Source organism: Gastrolobium bilobum, unplaced genomic scaffold (assembly GCF_033153095.1).
Source record: "Gastrolobium bilobum isolate Gb01-03AN ecotype WA unplaced genomic scaffold, APGP_CSIRO_Gbil_v1 utg2155, whole genome shotgun sequence".
In the NCBI taxonomy this organism is placed as follows: domain Eukaryota; kingdom Viridiplantae; phylum Streptophyta; class Magnoliopsida; order Fabales; family Fabaceae; genus Gastrolobium; species Gastrolobium bilobum.
This window is the reverse complement of record NW_026898746.1, coordinates 228,986-249,519: the sequence shown is the minus strand read 5'-3', so window position 1 is coordinate 249,519 and position 20,534 is coordinate 228,986. Positions and strand designations below refer to the sequence as shown.

The window sequence follows — 20,534 nt, the reverse complement described above, 5'->3', positions numbered from 1 at the left end:
TGGGAGAGCTTTACCTACTCCAGCTGAGATGACATCCAAGTTTCAATGAGGTCTGAATGAGAAAATGTCTCGGAAGATGTCTAATTGGGATATCCGTGAGTTTAGCAAGTTTGTGAACCAATGCCGAAAAGTAGAAGTTTATAGTGTGCCTAAGGCCAAGAAGTCTTCTGAGGCACAAGTGTCAGGTGCTAGTGGAGCAACTGGCTCTACTTCAGAAAAGAATAGGAAAATGGATGACAAGAATGGAAAGAAGAAATTGCAAGTGAAGCAATCCGATGAAAAGTTTAAGAGAAAAGGCAACCAGGGAGAGACGGTTGTGAGTGAATTCCCATTGACTAAATGTGACACGTGCGGGAAGACACATAGAGGCACATGTTGGTACGAAACAAAGCCATGCTTCAAATGTGGCCAACTGGGTCACTTTGCTAATCTATGTCCAACTAGGACCAATCAGATTTGAAATGAACATGCAATTGTTGGATCTCAAGCAGGAGGTCAAGATTATACCTTAGAGCCGCATAATGGGGAGGAAACTCTTAGGCAAGTTGAAGGTATAACATGAAAAATCCCTTTATTGTAAATTGTCCACCAAGTGTGGTGATGATAGACATGTTGTTGCATAAGGTGTAAATGCATGGATGTAAGAGATGTATTATTGATGATGTATGCAATGTCTGTAAGAGTGAACATTGTGTTGAAATGACAGATTTGATGTTAGTCTGATCAAGTGGAGCATAGGCTCTATAACCACAAGAGTAAAATTTCGCAAAAGAATTAATGAAATGAAAAGATAGAGTTGTGGATCAAACAGTGAACCTCTAGGTGTAGCTTATGGCTAGAAATCACTAGGAGATGAAGGTATAATAAAGAAAAGTAATCTGATAACATGCATAGTTATGCCTAATTGTATGTTAATGTATTGAGGCAAAGAATAAAAGATTATTGCATGATGATGTGAAATTGATTGTTCTTGTGAACTTGTGTTATACAAATTTGCATCTAAGATGGATGCGAAGTACTAGCGAAGAAATTCTCTAAACAGGAGAGTAAGTTGATACGGGGCTTTCTTAATGGAATAATTCCTAAGAGTAGTGACTCTTGGAAGCACCCGGATTAAAATTTGTTTTAAAAAGGAATCATTCCTTAAATGTAAGTCACGAAGTGAGAGTGACGATGGTATGATTAGTGAAAGGACTGATAAAATTATCAGTGAAAGGACTCGTGTGCAATGTCAGTGAAAGGACTGATATGTGAGATCAGTGAAAGGACTGATAAAATCATCAGTGAAAGGACTGATGTGCGTGCCAATGAAAGGATTGGTGCGTGATATTAGTGAAGGGACTAATATCTTAGTAAAAGTTTATGTAAGGATTGTGCTATCAGTGAAAGGACTGATAGGGTCATCGGTGAAAGGACTGATGGTCCATTATGAGTGTAGTTAGTATTATCAGTGGAAGGACTGATGCGCTGATGTTTTAGTGGAATGGTATCATCAGTGAGAAAACTAATGTACAATTAAATAGGAAAGGGTATTATCAGTGAGAAAACTGATGTACTAAGGCACATGTAGACGGTAACATTAGAAAAATGACTAAGGCACATGTAGACGGTAACATTAGGAAAGGGTTTATTGAGTTTTATCTCACCCCGTTTGGGGACTGCTATTTCAGGTGCTAGCAGAGATGATACTGGGCGAGGCAAAGGGCACGAGTAGCTTGCATATGATAGATGATATTTGAGATATTTTGAGGCATTAGTGATAGATGAATGAATATAGGACTTTGAAGTTGATCATTGATGTTGTATTGCCCTAGTGGGACTTTGATCACTTGTTATTTCTAAGTCTTTGGTATGCAATCTCTTTGAAGTACATTGATGTAATTAAGCCTTTTTGGATAGCATGTGAGCCTTGAAATGGCAAGAAACATGCATTGAAGTTGTTATATAATGTTTATTAGGTGAAAGAAACCCTTTGAGGGTTGAGAATTAATGTAAATATAAGGATATTATGGCTTGTTGTCCATTTTTTATATCCTATATGATAGATTTGTACCCTTGTGTCTTAATGGAAGTTGTAGATCTTTTTCTTAGCTTTCCAACGAGACCAAGATTGCATCATTCGGATAAGTATAACTCCAGTTAGGGGTAAAATACTAAGATTAGGTGTAATCTCCAGAACTTTGGCGCTATTAGCGCCGTCTTGGCGCTAATCGCGCCAAGATATAGTGAGAAGACGCATTCCCAGTGCCATTCGTGCCATGTTGGCGCCGTTCGCGCCATATGTCTGGGAAGCTTCTGTTTCGAGGCGCTAATCGCGCCGGGCCCAGTTGGTCCAGCACTTGTTTCGTAGAAAATTCATAACTTGGGCTACGGTGCTCCGATTTGAGAGCGGTTTGAACCCACGCGTAAATAACAAAGAGATATATATTATATTAGAAGATGAGGACCATATAAGTAGTGTAAAACTTCTTAGGTAACTAAAATGTGGAGGTGTTTAGTGTTGAATAACAATAAAAATGAATTTGTAAGCCTTGTTGGTCTAAAGGGACTACTTGGCACACTATAGTGGTAATGTATGGTTTAAATAAAATTACATTAGTTTTTCCACACATAGTTTAACTTATGATTACAACTATTGGAATTGTTTTAATTACGGATTTGATTTTAAATATAAAGGTTTATAAATAAAAAGGAAAAAGTTATTCGTACTTTAATTCAATTGTTGTGATTGTAACTGCGCCTAATGCTATACGTGATGTTAACAAACTGGTTCTAGAACGGGGTGTTACAGCATCTACACGAAAGTAAGTGGGAGTAGATTTATGTTCTTAGTACTTTATGTAGATGACATTTTATTTTTCAGTAAGATGATGATTTACTAGATGAAATAAAAGCTTTTTATCTAAAAGTTTTGATATGAAATACCTTAAAGTAGCCTCCTTTGTATATAGAACATAAGTACTTTAAATTCTTTTGATTCCCTTAATTAGTGAGAGTTGTACTCGAGGCTTTCTTTTAAATGTTTTAGATTCTTTTGATTCCCTTGATCAGTGAGAGTTATATTCAGTTTGTTTTTTTGATCACACAATCTGATGATGATTTTGTGACTTTTGTTTGAATAATTAATGATCATCATTATTGTTATTTCTCCTGTCGACTGAGAAATATATGTATGAAATAATATCTTTAAGCATGTTGTGAGCTTAAAGATGACTGGATGTCATAACTTTCAGATTTTATGTTGTATTGTGACATATTGGTTTATATAACCTGAGCAATATCATGTTGCTTAAAAATTGCATTAATTCAATTTCATGTTGTTAAGAAATTGGATTAGAAAAGACAATTTCATGTTGTCTAGAAATTGTGGTAATGCAATTTCATATTGTTGAGAAATTGCATTGGAAAAGGCAATTTCATGTTGTTTAGAAAATTGCGGTAATGCAATTTTATATTGTTGAGAAATTGCATTGTGGAGTGTAATTTCATGTTAATTGAAAATTGCACGAATGTACTTTCATGCTGTTGAGAAATTACATTGAGGACCAATAAGAATTAGTGTGTTATATTACTGATCACATTTTGGCACTAATTCTTACTACACTTCTAGGCCCGTGATTCATGAAAATGTAATACTTATTGTATGAGAGTATGGAAGGTCATATGCTATAATATTTTTGATATATTGACCGTCATTTTCCTATGATATGGTTGCGTTGGATTGAATTATGTTGAGATGCTAGAATTGGAATATTGTTTTTTAAAATTGTGGCCACGTAAAATAATTTTTAGTTATTAACCCGATAGAGTCTTTTTCTAAATAAAGTTATTTTCAAAATAATATCAAATTAATTAATATAGCCCAAGTAGGAGAATATTAAAAAAAATTATTTATGTGGGCAATATTAATTACTTAGTTTTGTGTTTTTAAATTTAATCGAGTTAATGGATATTTTAATTGTATTATTTTGACTAGCTCATTGTGATCATATTGAGTTGGGCTTATTGCATCTGTTAGTATTAGGCCTAGTTGGGCAGCAGTGTAGGTTTTAGTGTGATCCTGATTTTTCATGATGGGTGAACTCTGTGGACACAGACTCTTTTCTGGTTAATTGGTTAGGTCCCCTATCTAACCTATTTATATTGGGCTGCCAATTTCAGAAGAGGTCATAGAATCATGGTAAAAGGTTAGTATCCCTAACTTCAAATTTATAAATGTGAAAAGCATGAATTTCTAAGATCTCAATTTTATTCTTATATGATGAACATAAGGTAGAGGAACAAATTTATGCTTACAGGTTCTTCATACAAACATATTCAAACCTTTGTGGGTTTCTGCATAGAAACATATAAAGGAACATGTAGTCTTTAACTGAAATGACTAATGCTCAAATTCTGTGAGCGCCCAAACTATGTGGGTTCTGTATGTGAAAGGTTCTATATGACGGAGCTCAAGCCATTATTAGATGTCCCTTACCTTATAACCATTATGGTCCCCTTGTGTGTCAATCACATCAGAATCATTTAGTAAAAAATTACATATTCCGTTAATTATATTTGGTACCAAAGGAAGTCCTTAATTCTATAGTCTTGAGTCAAAATCATTCTTATAACTAATATGAATAAATTCATTAAATCCACAAACTCAAAAATAACTGATAAATCAAAAGAATAGAAGAGATTTAGAAGAAAATATTTAGAGAGAGTAACGACACATTCACATCTTTTAAAGAAATAACTTTAAAATACTAGAATGAGGTTTTACTCTCAGAGCCTGTTTGGATCCTCTTATTTTTAAGCTAGAAGCTACTTATAAGCTAAAGCTAAAAAAAAGAGCTTAAAAAAATAAGCTAAAAGCTGTTTGGAAATTACATAAAAGTTTTAGCTTAAAAATTACTTAAAAGCACATATTTCAAGAAAATTATCTCTTTTTTATCTTTACCACTCTTTATTTTAAAAAAAAGCACACAAGTCAAGAAAAACAGATAAGAGCTTAAAAAAAAGCTCCTCCTAAGAGCTTTTAATTTTCAGCTTTTTTCTTCATTATAAAAAAAAGAGCTTTTCGTTATAAGAGCTTTTCCCAAAACCTGTTTGACCTAGCTTATGCTTATAAGTAGCTTGTAACTTAAAAAAAAAAAGATCCAAACAGGCACTCAATATTACCTTCTTCTTTTTTGCACTTTCTTCTTTTTGTCCGTCACTCTTTCTCCTTCATCTGGCTATTTTTTTTACTGTTATGTGTTTTCTCCCCTTTTCTTTATATTTGTCTTTGCTTTCTTCTTTCTCCTCTCTTTTCTTTTCTCTCTCTCCTTTATTCTTTTCCTTTCTTTCTTCTCACTCTCTCTCAATTTCTACCTTTCTTTCTTTTGAGTTTCCTTTTCTTTCTATGTGTCAGAGGTATATATATAGATAAATATGCTGATTTGTAATTATTACATATAATTTGATTTTAACAAAATTAACTAAAATTTAACAAAGTGTAACTAAGTAATCATTACACAGATAAAAAAAACCTTAGATAGTTTTATCTTTTTGACTTGCAAGAATGCCTGCACGTGTCCCTAATATTTTTCCTTTTTATAACATGGTGCTACTTGTGTCATTTCATGACACATCACAATAACAAATACACCGACTAATTATTATATGGTGCTACAAGCGGCAAAACATGACATATTATGGCGCTTTAAGCGCCACAACCTTAGAAAAGCCCCGCCTTATTATTATTATTATTATTTTCTTTTCATTTAGATATTACACTTCCCAACTGTTTTGACCGTGTGCTGGCTTGTACATGTTGGAAGGGAAGGAATTCCTATAATGCTTGGGCCAGCTATGCTCTATCCAATTAATTTTGGCGTACGGAACGCCCCAACAAATGAATGGGCTATGCCCATATTAAATATCTTTCTTCGTTAATTTCGGAAAAAAAATTTATTACAAAAAAAATTAAACAATATCGTAAAATGTTTACACTAATAATACATTAAATATGACTTTTTAATAATAATAGAAGAATATTATACTTACTATTATTTTAGTCTTATTATTTTTATTACATAATTAGTTACTGTTGTATCAATTTGAAATCAACGACAATTAATTTTTCTTATTTTTGAACTATTAATTTCCAATTGATCGAACGATAACTAATTAGATAATAAAAATAATAAGATTAAAATAATAATAAGTATAATCATACCAATACTAATTGCATCCGTGGTAGTGTGAATTTCCCTTGAAAGCGTATAAAGTTACGCTTTTCCCCCTTTAAAATTAAGAAACACCCTGAATTAAATTTTTTTTTTTTAAAAGAATGAAACACCATGAACGTCAGCTAAAGTAAATTTTATAAAACCAGTATAATATATGCGTTAAAATTTAAAATTCTTAAACTCTTATTTTAGATTACACTTTTATGTTCTTACATTTGTAAAGTAAATGAGCAAAATCTAAAACAAGTTTAAAGCATTTTATAATTTGAGCTCCCAATTTGCCCCTTTCATTCAGAATTTATAATTTCCCAGTAGTTAGACCAATTTGTTCCTCATTTCTCACATATTCTTCCATCTAATTTATGTTTTATTAGTGCTAACTAACTATGAATATTATTAAGATAAGGGAAGTCATATTTGATCAAATATAGATCGTGAACAATTTTTTAAACAATTGTTGTTAGCATTTTTGCATTAATTGTTGGCTACTGCTTACTAATTTTTCTTTTTATTACTATAAAACCTTATCAAGTGCAATCTTTTTGCAGTAGCATGAACTTCGAAAACTGTAAAAATTTTCAAATGGCGACTTGCTCATTTTTAAGTTCATTGAGCTGCTTCACAAGTGCATCCAACTGCTTATGGGAGCTTCCATCCTTCTTTACGGCACCCAAGGCTGCGTCTCTCAACTCTTCAGCTCGCACCCTCTCTTTAGTCCTTCCCAGAGACTCCTCTATCCTCTTAGCCAGCTCGGTCGGTTCTGGAACCTTCTCGGTCCCTTCTGCGGCTCGAACCGCAACGCCCAGCTGGTCCACAAGCAACTTCGAGTTGGTGAACTGATCCGCACCCATTGGCCACGTCAGCATCACCACCCCAGAAGCCAACCCTTCAAGCACCGAGTTCCACCCACAGTGAGTCAAGAACGCTCCCACAGCGCGATGACTCAGTATAACTAGTTGCGGGGCCCACCCTTCGATTATAAATCCCCTGCCCCGCACCCGATCCACGAACTCACTCGGTATCGCACCTTGGTCTAGTGCCACATGTCGCTCATCGGGACCCCTTACTGATAATATGAAGTGGACCCCACTTAGCTCCAAGGCACGTGTTAACACGTCCATCTGTGCGCTCGTGAGAAAGGTGCGGCTCCCAAAGCAGACGTAAACCACCGAACCGTTCGGTTGCGAGTCGAGCCAGTTCATGAGGTCGTGGCACGAGACGGTAATGGACCCACCTCGGTCTACTTCCGGTCCGGTCGAACCATCCTCAAGAGGCAAAACCGGACCCACAGCCCACACTCTTCCGTGGCCCAGTTCTTTCTTCACGTGGTCCAGATAAACTCGTTCTAACTCGGTGAACGTGTTGAAAACGACGCCCCAAGCGTCGAGGTTTAAGAGCATGTTTTCCCTGTGAAATTCCCATTCTGGTCCGCCTCTCTTGTTCTCCTTGAAGTGGTGGCTAATCTGCCACCAGGGGTAAACTGGGGAATTCGGTAGATTGGGGAATGAAACGACGGAGTTGGGATCTTCAGGGTTGTCGTTTTGAGGCAGGTCGCGCCAGAGGGAGAAGGAAATAGAGAGGCCGAACGCACCGGAGGGGGAGAAAATCATACGCGGCACGTGGAGATCACTTGCGAGGTTGTGGGTCCAACCTAGGAAGAAATCGGACAAGATGGCGGAGGGAGGTAGTGGGTGGGCCCGTGCCCACTCGAGGAGGATTGGGTAGTGTTGGTGGCGCATGAAGGTGACCATGGCAACGAGCCTGTTTTGGTTCGGGTTCGGAAACTGAGGGGCAGGAAGAAGGAGGGTTTGGAGAAGAGGGGAATAGTTGGTTGGGACTAAGAGTTGGGTAGAAGGGGTGACCAAAACGGTGACGTGTACGCCGCGAGAGACTAGTCTTTTAGCGAGGTCAAGGAGAGGGATCACGTGACCGGAAGATGGGAAGGGATAGGCGAGGACGTGGGTTTGTGTTGTGGGCATGTTTGGATTTGGGTATGTGTGTCCCTTTCTTGCAATTGAATGGAATTGGATGAATGCACAGTGGGCAAAGAAGGCTTCAGAGTTATAAAGGAAAGTTGTAGGAAGAAGTATATGTTGGCAACTAGTTGCGGTTTGAGTAATGTTTTTCATTTTCTGCAAGGTCTTGACTTTTGTTACCGTCACTAGTGACGACATCACTGAGGGAGAGGATAAGGGCATCTGGTTCGATTTTTGAGCGTTGCCGAATTTCAACGTTTTTAAATATTTCTGCGTTCCCATTGCCGCTGGTAATAAAAAAGAATTATTATTATTTATTTTGAGGAAACATGCTTTTTCTTATTCTTATCATTCAACTGTTGTTTAGTTGTTATTATTATTTTATTTGGTTATTAATGTCCGAGTGGTTGTATCCTTGCTTGGCCCACTTTGTCTAATTATGCACGTCAGAAACAATGTTAGGAAACAAACGGCTGGGACTAATGTTAATTAATCATGCTACAGAAAACATTCATTTGTTATTACATATTAGAGGAGAGAAAAAAAATTTGACAGAAAAAAAAAAACTGACATATAATATTTTTATTGGTGAGATCCATTAAATTTTTAGTACTGTAATACTAAAGATTTATTTCATTTGCAGAATCCTATGCAAGTTAATCAGTATTTTTGTTTTTTTTTTTGGAAATAGTTAATCACTATTGTCAGTTACAGATATATAGACCCATTATCGCGACTTTGATCCTATGATGCACACAAATCCAACACTTTCCAATATTTGGACACTGCCGAACACATCAATAAAGACTTAAAAAATGTTCAAATTTTATGTTATATTGTGCTGTTAATTCTAATTATTAAATTTATTGAATTACATTATTATTTTATTAAATTTAAATATTTATAATATTTTATATTTTTTTTTTGCAAAAATAATGGATATTATAAATTTAAATTTATGTATTTTTAAATTACAGAAAATTATATGTAATATAAATTAAAAAAATCCTAATATAAAAAATAAAATATCAAAGGCTATCGAAATAATTTCTTTCTTTTCTTGGGGGTTGCATTGGTCCTACTACGTGACAAGACTCAAATTGTAGATACATATTATGTGGGATTCATGGTTTTTTTAAGGGATTTTGTTTTTTTTCTTTTTACATGAAAAAAGAAATTATTTTACATACACATGTTTAAGATAAATTCCATCATTAAGAAATAAAAAAATAAAAAATAAAAGATATATATAATATATAAGTGACATAAGAAATATTTTCTTCAATAACATAAAAAAATATTTTCTCGAGATTCAAGATGTATGCAGGAAAAACTGTCTATCCTGTATGTTTACATTTCCTTTTTAAGTGTTACTCGCTTATTATTGTACTCAACTGAGAGGAAAAAAATGGTTTTGTTGACTGATAGCTTTTTGCGTTTCCATCTTGACTTTGGCCGTCACTGGTGACGACATCAATTGGGAATAGAAGATAAGGACTTTTGAGGCTCTTTGGGCAAAAAGAGTTTTTTTTAAGGTTTTAATAATTATTTTATATTGTAGATAGACTATAGATAGGTTCCACCATTACAAGAAAAAAAAAGTTAGGATACGAAAATTGAAGTGAAAAAAATGAGATAAGTTGTCTTATGTGAAAGGAGAGTAATATTTTCTTTTAATATATTAATTTAGTATTTGAATTATATTTATGAAAAAAAAATATGTAAAATGAGATATTATTATGTAGATTTTAAAAAGTTACTTGAAATAAAAAAAATTATTTGATTTGAATACTCGAATAAAAAATTATGGCCTTATAAAATTTTATGATAATGGGATTAATGAAAATGTAACTTGGTACAATCCTGTGAGTGCCGGAGAGGATAGGAGTGTCACTCATTTGAAAAAAAAATATATGAGTGACGTAGGAGAAGGTCGCGGCACTCAATGCCGACTTCCCATGCGACATTGAATGACCCTAACTAGGGCTGTGCATGGGTCAGGTCGAGTCAGGTTTTTGTCCGACTCGACTCAACTAGGTTTTTATAGGTCAGGTATTTTGAACCGATTTAATTTGATCCAAGTCAGGTCTGACTTGGATTGGATTTTGTTGAACTAGTTCAGAACCAGTTTGGATCTGACCTGACTTGGTTTTTGAAGTGGGTCTGACTTGGTTTCTGAACTTGGTCAAATCTGACCTGACCCGTTTTTTACTTGGTTTTCTCACAAAATTTTGTCGAAATTTTTACGTTGCAAAAGATGAAAATTTCGTCACAAAATTATTTTTTCGTCGAAATTTTGACAAAAAAAAAATTTTCTATTGAAATTTAGTTTCCGTCAACAGTTTTGACGAATATGATTTCTTCCATCAAATGTTTTAAACGAAAAAAGAATTTTGTCAAAAAATTTGACGGAATATTTTTCGTTCAAAATTTCGATGGGAATGAGTTCTGACGGAAATTATTTCGAGGGAAACGTTTCATTGAAAACTTTCGACGAAATTTAGATTCTCTAAAGAATTTTGATAAAAAGTTTTTTTGTCAAAAAAATTTACGAAATTTTTTTATAGAAATTTGTTTCGTTGAAAATTTTGATGGAAATTTTTTATCAAAAAACTTGACGAAAATATTTAGTTGAAAATTTTTGATGGAAATGTGTTTCGCTAAAAATTTTGACGAAATTTTTTTTTTATCAAAAAATTTAACGAAATTTTTTTCGTCGAAAACTTTCGCCGAAATTTGAAATCTGTAAAGAATTTTGATGAAATTTTTTGCCGTAGAAATTTTATTCCGTCAAAATTTTTTGATGACGAAAATGTTTCCGTCAAAAACTTTCGCCAAAATTTGAGATCTGTAAAGAATTTTGATGAAATTTTTTACCGTCAAAATTTTTTGATGACGAAAATATTTCCGTCGAGAACTTTCGCCAAAATTTGAAATATGTAAAGAATTTTAATGAATTTTTTTGCCGTCGAAATTTTTTGATGACGAAAATGTTTTCGTCGAAAACTTTCGCCAAAATTTGAAATCTGTAAAGAATTTTAATGAAATTTTTTGCCGTAGAAAATTCTTTCCGTCAAAATTTTTTGATGACGAAAATGATTCCGTCAAAAACTTTCGCCAAAATTTGAAATCTGTAAAGAATTTTGATGAAATTTTTTACCGTCAAAATTTTTTGATGACGAAAATATTTCTGTCGAAAACTTTCGCCAAAATTTGAAATCTGTAAAGAATTTTGATGAAATTTTTTGTCGTCGATATTTTTTGCCGTCAAAATTCTTTGATGACAAAATGTTTCCATCGAAAATTTTCGCCAAAATTTGAAATCTGAAAAGAATTTTGATGAAATTTTTTGACGTCGAAATCTTTTGCCGTCAAAATTTTGTGATGACGAAATTATTTCCGTCGAAAACTTTCGCCGAAATTTGAAATCTGTAGAGAATTTTAATGAAATTTTTTGTCGTCAATTTTTTTTGATGGAATTGTGTTTCGTCGAAATTTTCGATGGAAATTGTTTTGAAGAAAATGTTTCATTTGAAACTTTCGACGAAACTTAGATTCTCTAAAGAATTTAGACAAAATATTTTTTCTGTCAAAATTTCTTATCAGAATACTTTTGTCAAAAAAATTTACGAATTGTTTTTACAAAAATGTGTTCCGTTGAAAATTTTGATGGATATATTCTTTATCAAAAAACTTGACGAAAATATTTAGCCGAAATTTGAAATTTGTAAAGAATTTTGATGAACTTTTTTTCCGTCAAAGAATTTCGATGAAAATGTGTTTCGTCGAAAGTTTTTATGAATATATTTTTTTGTGAAATATTTTGACGAAATTTAGATTCCGTAAAAAAATTTGACAAAAAAAATATTTCGTCAAATTTTTTTACCTATATGTTTTTAGTCACAAATTTTGATGAAAATATTTTTCGTCGAAAATTTTTGCGAAAATTTTTATGAAAATATTTTTCATAAAAAATTTTGACGTAATTGTTTTACGTTAAAACTTTTCTTTTAATGTAATTGTGATTTTTTTCACATAATGGGTATGGGTCAAGTTTTGGGTCAGTGGGTCAATATTAAAACGAGTGAGGTCTAAAACTGACCCAAATAAAAGTGGGTCAGTATTTAAACCAGTTCAAAAAATATGGGTATTTATGGGTCGGGTCAAGGTCGGATCAAGGGCAGGGCAAATGAACCAGTTTTTTTGCACACCCCTAACCCTAACTGGGTAAATATCGAAAATCAAATAGCAGATTAAAAAAAGAAAATATTAATCTTATGTCACATGAAACAACAAAAACAACAAGTCTCTTTTACACACTCAAAAAGATATAGGTTTCACTTTAATTTCTTTCCCCTTTTTTCCGTGTAATGGAATCCACATAAAATTATGAATACAACATGAAATAAATATCTCGTGTTACATAAGAAAATATAATCCCTTCAAAAAATTAAAGATGTAAAAATCTGAAATGGACAAAGTGCCGATTTTTGAATCGTTACGTGAATGGGGCCGAATTACTTGTGACTCAATTATGACTTGTTGCAGACTTGCAGTTAGTCACTGTTACTGCTAGCTATAGCTATGTCCGGTTTGTGAGAATAGCTTGGCACATTCATACTGTTTTCCAATTCAGTGAGTTCCATGTTTTTATTGAGTAAATTTCCTTCGGGATTCTACCATAAATTTTATTATTAATTTTGGAATTTCTTATCAGGTTAATGACATGTCTTTGTTGATTAATAATTATACTGGATAGCTAAACATGTCATTCATTTAAAGCTGGCACTGACGCTGTCATCAACAGATTAACCATGGTTGTTCCTGCTAGTGAGTAGAACTTGTCATCTTGTTGATCATTTAAATGTTTTATGGAGGTTAATTTTGTGCTTATTGAGGATAGATAACATGAAAGGGATAGCACGACTACATGGAGAAAAGAATATTACTTAGGTAAGGAATGGCAAGAAGGTGCAATGTTTTTTAAGTCGACATCCTTACATGAGAGAAGTAGCAACGAAATTTCACCTTTTAATAAAAAATGTCAACAATTTACTATTATTTGGTCAAAATATAAGTGGAAAAAATATTTTCTCTTCTGGTAAAGGTTAGGGGTATCATAACTTTATTGGATGATTGCAGTCCCGTGTAGAAAGTCTCTACTAGACTGGCCACTTGTTGATAGAATCGTGGAATTCGAAAGTCATCTTTTAGGGAGCGTTTGATACTGGAGATATTTTTTTAACTGAGAAGAAAAGATTTCTAAAAATATGAAGGGAAAATTTTTTTGCCAGGTAAGTTATAAAAAGATGTTTGATAGGACAAAATTTTGTCGGAAATATTAAATTAATTTTACAAATACTATGTTTGGTTATTTGTAAAATATTAATAAGAATCTTGACTTAAATGACAAAATTATCCTTATTTTTAAATTTTGAAATGACAAAATTAACATAAAAAAATTTGACACTACTGTCTCTTATTTGAAGTAAGTTGTTATTATTATTATTATTATGTTTGTTCCATAATGCAAAAACGACAACGTCAATTGAGGATATTTTGGTCTCCAAATTTTTGTACAAGAATCTGAGATGTGGGGAAAAATAAAAACCATGGGGAAATGGGTTTATTTTTTAGCATCGAGTAGTTAGAAATTAAAATGATGGGGAAATTTTTTTCCAGGATTATTTTAACAAAAGCTCATAACAAACATGGGAATATAATTTCTCACCCCCGTTTTTCCAACATTTTCTTCAAAAAGCTAATACCAAACACCCCCTTAAGGTCAAAACAGTCGCCTCCCTTTTGGATCACAATTTGGATTAGTATAGGTATGGATTCTTGGAATTTATATAGAAATTGTATAGGCAATCTATTGGTTATGAATAAGAAGTGAGTTAAGAAAAAAAGACAAAAGAGAAGTTGAAGAGGTGTGCGGATTTAAGAAGTCCCACATTGGACAACTAGTAAGAGGTGAGAGAGTTTATAAGCTCCCTACCTCACAATCTTAAATTAGCTTTTGGGTCACTACACATTTTGTGGAGGGGAGAGGAGTTAGGTGGGTTTGAGTCCACCACACACGCGCATGCCGCCGTCCGGCAAGTCGGTTCGGTTCGGATGTGTGCACTGGCGGACCCAGGTTGGGTCACATGTCCACAAGTGCGGACTTTTTAATTATTTTTGTTGGTCATGTAGGTTATTATTTGTCTCTTGATTCAATATTTATAGTATGAGTAAATATTATTTTAAGTTTCTAACAAAAATATGGTCCCCATTTTAGTCCCTTACCAAAAATTAGTCTCGAGGAGGTCCCTAAAAAATTCAAAGTGGATCAATTTAATTAAAATCGTGATCCCCCACAAATTCAAAAAAGACCTACATTAGTCTCAAAAATACTAAAATAGGTCCACTTTAAATTTCATAGGAACCAGATAACTCTTTTTTTTATAATGGAGTAAAGTGAGGACCAAATTTTTTGTTAGGAACCAAAAATGATATTTATAAATTACAAAAAAAAATTCATAGCTATATTTCAATCTTCTTCTGTTTCTTCTAATGTTTTGAGAGATAGATATTAAAACAAGTTTAATATATCCTATACAAATAATGGTGGGTCCAAGTAATGTTGCTTATTTTTATTTATTTTTTTTAAAAATCTCTGAATAAGGAAAATGAAAGGATCAAAATTGATATTGATTTGGTATACGGAGAATTGATAAGGTTTTGTACTAGTTTAAAGCTATTGCTGGTTTCATTTGACTTTTTTGTCTCTTATATTAGTTAGCAACGTAGCAACGTACAGAGATGATTAAAACAACGTAGCAACGTAAATTGATTAGAGAGAAAATTTATTTTTCCTCCCCTGTCACATACCCATTCTCATGATTTTCCATTCCCATGATTTCTTCATCCTTTGTTATGGAAGCAACTAGATTATGAGCAGGTTCAAGCGTTAATTTTAAAAAAATTTACAAAAAAAATTCGGGGGCAGCCCCTGCCACTAAATGTGCGGACATAGAGAAATTTTCCTGGGTCCGCCACTGGTCGTGCGTATAAAATAATTATTTTATAATTTTAATTTTTTTGTCCAAAATGCCCCTGTGACTATCCGTTGCTTCCCTCCATTTTTTCCTAAAGCAAACGTCTCTGCCCATTCACCGTTCGCGGCCGTCAGTCATGGCGGTTCATTGTGACCGGGCAATATCTATAAATAAACCCTGACACCTTCAGAAATTTTATCCAATTTTTTTTGCACTATTACTCTGCCGTAATTTTTCCTTCTTCCGGTTTGCATACTCCTTCCTGTTTTTCGGTGTAGCCGCCACTCCTTAAACGAAATATGTTCTATCCTGGGAGACACTTGTCCATCAACCTTTGGCATCAGTGAGGGGGCAAATTATCTTAAGGAGACACATTTTGTGGGCTCAAATTTTTTCACTATTTTGCATAATGGATTTGCCATTGTCTATGTTCGAATTAATGAATGCGACAAATGTGTCTATGTTCAAAATACTAAGAAAGGATTTTCCATTGTCTGTCTTTATATAGACGATATGTTGATAATGGGTAGCAATAATCAAATGATTAAAGCTACTAAACTATTACTTAAAAGTAAATGTGATATGAAAGATATGGGGATAGCAGACGTTATCCTATGTAATAAAATCCATAGAACATCTGGAGGGATGGCCTTATCACAGGCTCACTATATAGCTAAAATTCTTGAGAAATTCAAAATTTTGAATATAAACCCTGTGAAGAATCTCGTAGATTCTAATCTTAGTTTATTAAAGAACAATAGTAAAGTTACATCACAAAAGCTATATGCTCAAGTGTTGGGAAGCCTTATGTATGTTATGAACTGCACCAGACCTGATATTGCTTATGCAGTAAGTCTGTTAAGTCGCTTTACTAGTAATCCAAATGAAAATCATTGGAAAGCCGTGGTAAGAATTTTGGGATACTTGAAGTACACTCAAAATTTTGCTTTGCATTACGAGAAATATCCCGCAGTTATAGAAGGGTATTGTGATGCAAATTGGATCACCGGCTCTAACGACACTAGATCCACAGGTGATATGTGTTCACCCTTGGTGGGGGTGTTGTGTCTTGGAAATCGTCCAAACAGACTTGCATTGCAAGGTCAACCATGGAAGCAGAATTTATTGCTTTAGATAAAAGCTGGTGAAGAAGCCGAATGGCTTCGTAATTTTATTGAGGATGTTCCTAATTGGCCAAAATCTGTACCAGCCGTATGCATACACTGTGATAGCCAAGCAGTTATTGGAAGGGCTAAGAACGTCATGTATAATGGTAAGTCTAGACATATATGTCGTAGACATGATACCGTAAGACAACTACTCTCGAATGGAATCATTACAATTGACTATGTTAAGTCTAAAGAGAAAATAGTGGGTCCGTTAACTAAAGGGATTCCTAGAGAATTAGTTGATAATTTTTCGAAAGGAATGGGTTTAAGTCCTATCAATTGTTGATCATTGCGGTAACTCTACCTTGATGAGTGGAGATCCCACGAACTAGGTTCAAAGAGACAACTAAGTGATGTTCGACTGTTAAAACATTGTGGAGTGTCTAAACTCATACTCATTCCTATCACAAGACAGTGTATTTATGAGGGTAAGCATTTAGGCTTTTAATGATTTCTTAATCTGTTATGTTCAAATGATGTATATTGAGTTACATCACAAGAAATCACCTATGTGAGTGTGAAGTGAGGGCCGTTTCTATGAATTTTTTTTAAAGGCCGATTCTCTAAAATACTTGCAGAACCAGGCAGGTGTCCCACGACCAAAATGGGCACAACAAAGGACCAACAATGCTAGAGAAGAAATTGTGTGACTCCTATATTCTAGTTATACACTAAAGGTCGACGGTTCAAGTCACCCAGACCACCGATTGACCGAGTTTATCCGATAGGTTTTCAATAGAGAAGGTTCAAATGTAACTCTACCTATCTCGATGCAGTTGTTTCTCGTTGAGGAAATTACACTTTGCATTTATATTCTTAAACATTTTTAGTCACGATGAATTGACTTCTTATCCATGTGGGAGATTTTTGGAATTTATATAGAAATTGTATAGGCAATCTATTGGTTATGAATAAGAAGTGGGTTAAGGAAGAAAACAGAAGTTGAAGGGATGTGTTGGTTTAAGAAGTCCCACATTGGACAATTAGTAGGAGGTGAGAGAGTTTATAAACTCTCACCTCACACTCCTAAATTGGCCCTTGGGTCACTAAACATTTTGTAAAGGGGAGAGGAGCTAGGTGGGCTTGGGTCCACCACACACGCGCCGCCGCCGCCGTCCGTCTGTTCGACTCGAATTGAGTCGGTTCGGTTCATACGTGTGTGTAAAATAAAAATTATTTTTATCCAAAATGCCCCTATGACTATCCGTTGCTTCCCTCCATTTTTTCCAAAATCAAACGTCTCTACCCGCCGGTTTTTGAGCTTTTTGACCCGAACCGGTCGCGACCGTCAGTCATGGCGGTTCGCCGCCGATTGCAATTCATTGTGACCGGTCAGTATCTGTAAATAGACCCTGACACCATCAGAAATTTTATCCAAATTTTTCTGCACTGTTACTCTGCCGGAATTTTTTCTTCTTCCGGTTTGCATACTCCTTCCTGTTTTTCAGTGTACTTTCCTCTGGCATATTGTTATGTTCGTTTGTGATGTTGACTGGTAGTGCCGTTACTCCTCAAACAAAATTCGTTCTATCTTGGGAGACAGTTGTCCATTAACCTTTGGCATCAGTGAGGGGAGCAAATTGTCTTAAGGAGACACATTCTGTGGGCTCGAATTTTTCCACTATTCTACATAAATTCATCTGTCTGTTCCATTATACTGACATCAAATAAGTCTGTTCTAATTTTCATAATTGCACTGCGTATGATAATTCTGATTATTAATCTCCTCTGTTCTGTACATGGGTTCAAACCTCTTAGTGATATAATATCACTCACTGTCTTCAAATAACATGGATTAACTTATTTTGTGTTTAGAAAAAATTTAGTTACAACCTTTGGGAAAGAATTTTAGAAAAATATTATTTTTTTAAAAATAATTGTTACCAAACCTGTGCTTAAATTGTTGTAACTAGCAGACTCCAACCTAAAGTGTAACTGAAGCATAAAAGATTGATGGCCTCAAGAAGGCGTACAGAATATCAAGTTGCAAGGTATTAGTGAAAAATAACTTAACAAATTTCACATTTTTTATGTTGAAGATGGAGCTGCCTTAAATATTGCTGCAGTTGTTTGTGAAGGTGAATATGAGAATCCCCCAGTGTAATTGGTACTTAGTTTATCGAATGAGTTGAAATCTAACACCTAATCTTGCTTGCATATGTAGGAAATCAACTAGGCGGAAATATCTTCAGTACTTACACATTCTGTATTTACAAATTCTGTATTTACAAGCCATCATCTGCTTCAAAGTAGATTAAGTGGGTGCTAAAGCAATATATAGAAGTCCTCCACAAATTAGTTTTCCAGAGTAGGGATTTAGTTAAACACTATAGTCAGTTTAACGAGGAGTGATTTTTTTATCGAGACCCTGACATGGTAATATTCCATTGGCTGAAGAAAACTTTTGCTTGCCAGAAGAATTGGCTTTAAGTAAGATATTATCCATAAGGAAAGCATGCTGCTTAGATTGGGGCAAGTCAGTTTCCCTGTCACTGATCAACATGATAACCATAGTTGACATTGTAGGCCTATCTTCATGATGCCGCTGAACAGATACAAGATTGATATTGATACACAGCAGTGCTTTTGATAGAATAAATAAATTCATGCACGAATCAATCAACTCTAAAGATCTTCTTTCTTTCCAAAATCTCCATGCCTAAAACATATAAAAGGCCTTTAATTCCCAACGGATTTTACTTATAAGTTGTAACTGAAAAAATAAACTCATTTTTATTTACATGTTCAGTAAGAGTTTACATTTGAAGGCTTTGATGTTTCTCAAGAGTTTATAAAAGGCCTCACACACTTTTATGTGTGTACAAGATAAGAGACATTAAATCCATGTTTGAATGAGAAAATCCTCTGTTCTTCTTTCCATATCCTATCTTTAGCAGTAATACACCGAAGCTGAATACATCAGATTTTACTGAGAACAGCTCATTAATGGCATAATATTCAGGTGCCATAAAACAACTGAAGAAGATCATTAAGAATGGTTGAGATCATCTCAATGAATCACTTTGTTCACACTTTGCTTCAACTTCCCCATTTTGTTAGGTAATCTGGTAAAGTGAAGAATGAATTAACACATAATCTGTATGGACACATCCTGGGATTGTCTCTCTTCCTACTACTGGTTCCTTAGACTAATGTTTGAAGGAAGTGTTTCATTCCAGAGACATTGGGGCTACAAGGAGGTACATGCATATATGCCACTCCCAGAAGCCATGCATCAATAATTCAGAAGTAGGTCCACAAACGGAACGTCAATAATGGTGTACAAGAGCGATCAAATTCCACACCTACTATTTCAGAAACGATATTCATCAACGGATCCATTGAACATAAAATAGATCTAATCAGTTCTAAAAGTCAATGAACCATAAGGACTAGTGACAAATACAAGAGACTCGCTTTTATCTTTGGTCAACTCTTCTCCACTTTAGTAGATTTTTTAGGTCAATTGAGCCAAGATTGTAGCTGGCTGCTAATTTGGACAGAATCACAACCAGTTCAAAATAAAGTTTGTTGAAGGCTAAAAGCCTAAAACCAGAGATGTTTGGCATATAACCATACATATTTTCACGGATGAATTGATGGTGAAAATGGATTAAATTGATATTTAAGTTGAATTGTTGATTCAAAGAAAACTTAAAAATTTGAACTTTTGTCGTACTTAAGTCATCCAATTTTTTCGGTAAAGTTATCCAGTTTTGTTATCTTTATACTGTTGTATACATGAAAACTATATATCCAGTGGTAGCCAATCCCTAACCAGTTTCAACTTTGCACTCAACAAATCTAGGCAATCACCAGTATGTCGTATAAACCAGCAAAAGAATCTGGTTTGGTCCTCCTCACCAAAAAGTCTCAAAATATAAAATTAAGGTAAGGATTTCTTATTCTTTTGAATATAGGTCATGTAATAAAATTAATTGAATTATCGAACTCATATGAGTTTAACTCATTTGTCAATTAGCTACAAAAATGTACGCCCAATGGCCTTTGATTTGCTGATACGCATTCAATTTTAAGAATGAATAAATACGCATGGTTAGTATTTATTTGAGGTACAAACACACATCTCATGTTAACTAAAACAGCAGCATAGGGCATAATAATTGAAGTGAA

At 34.1% G+C, this 20,534-nt stretch overlaps 1 protein-coding gene across 1 annotated transcript; it reads right to left on the bottom strand.

Annotated features, from left to right (window-relative positions):
• Window positions 1–6,532: 6,532 nt before the first annotated feature.
• On the bottom strand, window positions 6,533–8,503 carry LOC133283811 (flavonol 3-O-glucosyltransferase UGT89B1-like). The gene has a single exon (XM_061480722.1). It carries the CDS (start codon window positions 8,471–8,473, stop codon window positions 6,794–6,796), a length of 1,680 nt encoding a protein of 559 aa, XP_061336706.1. The 5' UTR covers window positions 8,474–8,503; the 3' UTR covers window positions 6,533–6,793.
• Window positions 8,504–20,534: the final 12,031 nt, after the last annotated feature.